General features: G+C 35.9%; 1 protein-coding gene across 1 annotated transcript in view; it reads right to left on the reverse strand.

The window, feature by feature from the left end:
• Positions 1–1002: 1002 nt before the first annotated feature.
• The window catches only part of LOC106475114 (1-phosphatidylinositol 4,5-bisphosphate phosphodiesterase epsilon-1-like), an 11272-nt gene continuing 7712 nt past the window's right edge, over positions 1003–4562 (reverse strand). The window contains exons 5-7 of the mRNA XM_022379319.1: positions 4205–4418; positions 2866–2955; positions 1003–2289 (exon numbers count right to left, since the gene is read on the reverse strand). Of these exons, the coding sequence (XP_022235027.1) occupies positions 2063–2289; positions 2866–2955; positions 4205–4418 (531 nt within the window). The 3' untranslated portion in view covers positions 1003–2062. The remainder of the gene's footprint in view (positions 2290–2865; positions 2956–4204; positions 4419–4562) is intronic.

Raw genomic sequence — 4562 nt, forward strand, 5'->3', positions numbered from 1 at the left:
ACTAATACAGATAACACGTTCTAAAACTTGACAATAAACTAATACAGATAACACGTTCTAAAACTTGACAATAAACTAATACAGATAACACGTTCTAAAACTTGACAATAAACTAATACAGATAACACGTTCTAAAACTTGACAATAAACTAATACAGATAACACGTTTTAAAACTTGACAATAAACTAATACAGATAACACGTTCTAAAACTTGACAATAAACTAATACACATAACACGTTTTAAAACTTGACAATAAACTAACACAGATCTGATAAAGTATTATAAAATGGCCACAAACGGGATCACAACCATAGAATCTTCATAACGTGAATAACTTTTCCATAAATCAGATCAATTTCAATACTAATATGTTGTCTGTACGTCTGGAGGGTAAAAAACATTATTTATGATAAAATATAGAAATTTTAAAACATCTCTGTGTTATTGGAATAGAAAGCTACAGTGTATTGCAGGTTTTCCATAAAAGTGACGAATATAATAACTTAGAAGAAAAACACGTTGTTTGAAGATTGTACACGAAAATGATACAAGTATATGCGAATACAATACAGGAAAATCAAGACAATGTAGGAGGTAGAGGGCGTGAAAATACGGCGAGCTGCCGTAGGGGGCGTGACAGTAAGCGAGCTGCCGTAGGGGGCGTGACAGTAAGCGAGTTGTTGTAACAAATACAGTTTATAGATAATACAATACTGGTCATATATTTTGGTTCAATATTTTTCATATACTATCAACAATACATTAACAGTGTAGTTTCTATATTTTGTAATCGCAATAAACCAAGTGTTCATATATATAACAGAACAACACCTCTACAAATAAAGGTCCATCTTTTATCACTAACAAACAGGGGACTATTCTACAAGATCCGGCGCGTTTCCTGCCCACGGGAACTTACTGTTACAGTACACAGTCTTGGTACATATATTCCAGGAGGTTTTATGATTTCCACATTTCGGGCCGTGTTTTTTTTTTTTGTTTTTGTTTTTTTAGAAATACTTTAGCGAAATAGTTGTGCTAGCGCTGCGACGGATAGTTGTGAATCACGGATAACTATCCGTTAAGAAAAATCACTGTTACACGTCCTATAGGCTACTCTGGAAATGTTAACCTATGCTACATTCTAGGTACGACACGAGAAAAACTGCTTATGACTTGGGATTAAAAAGACCCCCCCCCCCCCCCAGTGGCACAGCGTTATGTCTGCGGACTTACAACGCTAGAATCCGGGTTTCGATACCCGTGGTGGGCAGAGCACAGATAGCCCATTGTGCTTAATTACAAACAAACAAATTAAAAGGAGTATCGGCGTTTGAGCCCATCATTAACTACAGTAAGTACACTATCATGCTAGAAAGGACTCAGTTCACAGTCGTGACGTATGTACAAAGAACTCTACATCAGTGATGGTTCAGTAACAAATTTAAACATTTCAACAATTAACATATCTGGTCAGGAAGCACGAAACGGTGCAAATGGCCACATCAACGACCTTAATGTTTGTTCAAAAGGAAAGTGATAAAATATGAGGGGTTTTAGAGTAACTATTTAAAAACTGGATCAATAGGAGAAAAAAAAACACGCGGCATACATGATTATGCGAGTACATTAAATAATGAAATACAAAGTGCCCAGAAGTACAGCAGTCAGGAACATAATTAAATAATTCCATAAGTGAAGGCCACATATACGTGCATAGACCTGGTGCGAACCACTAGTGGTGTGGACAATGACAACGGTTCTCTCCAATAGTGACCAATAGGAAGTACGATGTGGAGAATGAGGACCGCTTATAGAGAGTCTAGTTGGAAAAGGACAACAGCTAAAGATGGCAACTAAACCTGATACGATGGTGTGAAGATACTGGAATTAAACAGTGAGTAATTAGTGTGAATTATGACTAGATATAACAAAAGATTGTCAAGACCGTGGAGCAAGGAATTCTCCGAGTTCGCTGTTGACCAGCACATCAGAGGAGGCTGGAGTTCCAAGCTAAACCCAGTCTTATCGGAGATCTTAAGATTCGGGCGGTCCGTCCTCACCTCCACGCTTTGAGTTTTCTTAATGAGATCCTTTTGAATTTGGATATAGAAGAAACGCCATCCTTACATTCATCATCATCAGAGATCGTTTCTCCTTCACTGTGGACTACCCGTTTCGGTGGTTTGTGGTCAATGTCTTCTTTGGAATTTCCAGAATCGTTCATACTCTTGATATGACGTTCTGATGTTAAAGGTGGGTGTCGTGGCGACGACTTCTCGGAATCTACAAATGACAAAGATCAAGAAGGTTAAATGTTACTTTATCCAACACACCTAATGAAGGTTAAATGTTACTTTATCCAACACACCTAATGAAGGTTAAATGTTACTTTATCCAACACGTCTAATGAAGGTTAAATGTTACTTTATCCAACACACCTAATGAAGGTTAAATGTTACTCTATACAACACGTCTAATGAAGGTTAAATGTTACTTTATCCAACACGTCTAATGAAGGTTAAATGTTACTTTATCCAACACACCTAATGAAGGTTAAATGTTACTTTATCCAACACGTCTAATGAAGGTTAAATGTTACTCTATACAACACATCTTTAATGGGTATATATATATATATCTTTAATGGGTATATATATATATCTTTAATAGGTATATACATATCTTTAATGGGTATATATATCTTTAATGGGTATATATATATATCTTTACTTGGTATATATATCTTTAATAGGTATACATATTTCTAATGGGTATATATATCTTTAATAGGTATACATATCTTTAATGGGTATATATATCTTTAATAGGTATATACATATCTTTAATGGGTATATCTACCTTTGGTTCTGGAGGAACTTCTTAGTCTCCCAAGTCTTGATAAACTTCCGGATTTTGTCCCAACGCTTCTTTTATTGTTATGCAAGGCCTATAGAAATATTCAAAATACGATTAATGCACGTGTAACTGGTTCTAGTTCTTTCTAGAACTTCGTCAAATGGTTGACAAATTGTTACTCACAACCGGAAAAACACTGAAAGTAAATATGTTTCAACAGCTACCGCCAGGTGACCTCCCAACAGAATCGTATAACATTATACCATTCCTTTTATTCTTAATGCCAAAAATAATACCTACAAGATTCAATGTCTGTAAACAGACATTGTTTTATAATGTCTTCTTGCGAGGACGGTTAGTGGAAAAGTAATTAAATATCAAAGTTTCTATACATTCTTACTTCTAAAATATTGATAATATGTAAGTGTTCCTTTACTAAGATACACTTAAACTGGAATGATTCAAATAGAATATTTTATTGGCCTCGTCAGAACAGTGTTTTAGTCTCTTTAGTTTAGTTCTACTTGGGTAGTTTTCAAACTAAGTGAGATGATTAAATAAACTGAATATTTTAAAACTTTCTCAAATTTCGTTCCATGCAGCAACGAAGCAAGACTTCACTGAAATATTCTAAACTTGATAATTTCTTGGATTAACTTATTAAACTACTTCAGAAATTCAATGCCAAAAGGTTTTCCTAAACGACACCATGTCGAAAGGCCTTTCCTTAGTGCTTTTCAAAATCCTCCCGCTTCCAAAAAGGATAATAAGATTAGTTGAAGCGTCACGGGGTTTATTGAGAGGAGAAACTCCACTTGGAAACGGCAAGTAGAAAGCAGCTAATTTGAAATGTGTTAAGGACGAATCGATAGAAACATACCTTCTCTAATTTGAAATGTGTTAAGGACGAATCAATAGGATTCGTCCTTAACACATTTCAAGTTAAAGGAGGTATGTTTCCATCGATTCGTCCTTAACACATTTCAAATTAAAGGAGGCGTGTTCCCATTGATTCGTCCTTAACACATTTCAAACTAAAGGAGGTATGTTTCTATCGATTCGTCCTTAACACATTTCAAATTAGAGGAGGTATATTTCCATTGATTCGTCCTTAACACATTTCAAATTAAAGGAGGTATGTTCCCATCGATTCGTCCTTAACACATTTCAAGTTAAAGGAGGTATGTTCGTGTTCCCATCGATTCGTCCTTAACACATTTCAAATTAGAGGAGGTATGTTTCTATCGATTCGTCCTTAACACATTTCAAATTAGAGGAGGTATATTTCCATTGATTCGTCCTTAACACATTTCAAATTAAAGGAGGGGAGGTATGTTTCTATCTTCACGCTTTTTTAGCTCAAACCAACCCTTGGCTTTCCAGCGAGCTTGCGCTTTGTAGACATTTTCATTATCATTCAAAACTCGTCGGTTCTTGTGCGTTCCTTGGCGGCGGAGTGGTCCTGACAAACTGCTGTCATCTAGCGGAGGATATTCGACTTGTTCTACCAGAACGAAACTTGACGGATCCTCCATTCGACGAGCCTTGACTAGAGCCTGGACAAAATATAACTTAAATTCGATGACGAGGAACCCACTTTGAGACTAATAATGGCTGGAGACGGCTTGAATGGGTAATGAAGAAAACTTTAATATAACAGCAAATGTACAACGTTTCGACAAGGTTTTGTCATCATTGGC

The sequence above is a fragment of the Limulus polyphemus genome, unplaced genomic scaffold (assembly GCF_000517525.1).
Source record: "Limulus polyphemus unplaced genomic scaffold, Limulus_polyphemus-2.1.2 Scaffold8107, whole genome shotgun sequence".
Taxonomy (NCBI): Eukaryota; Metazoa; Arthropoda; class Merostomata; order Xiphosura; family Limulidae; genus Limulus; species Limulus polyphemus.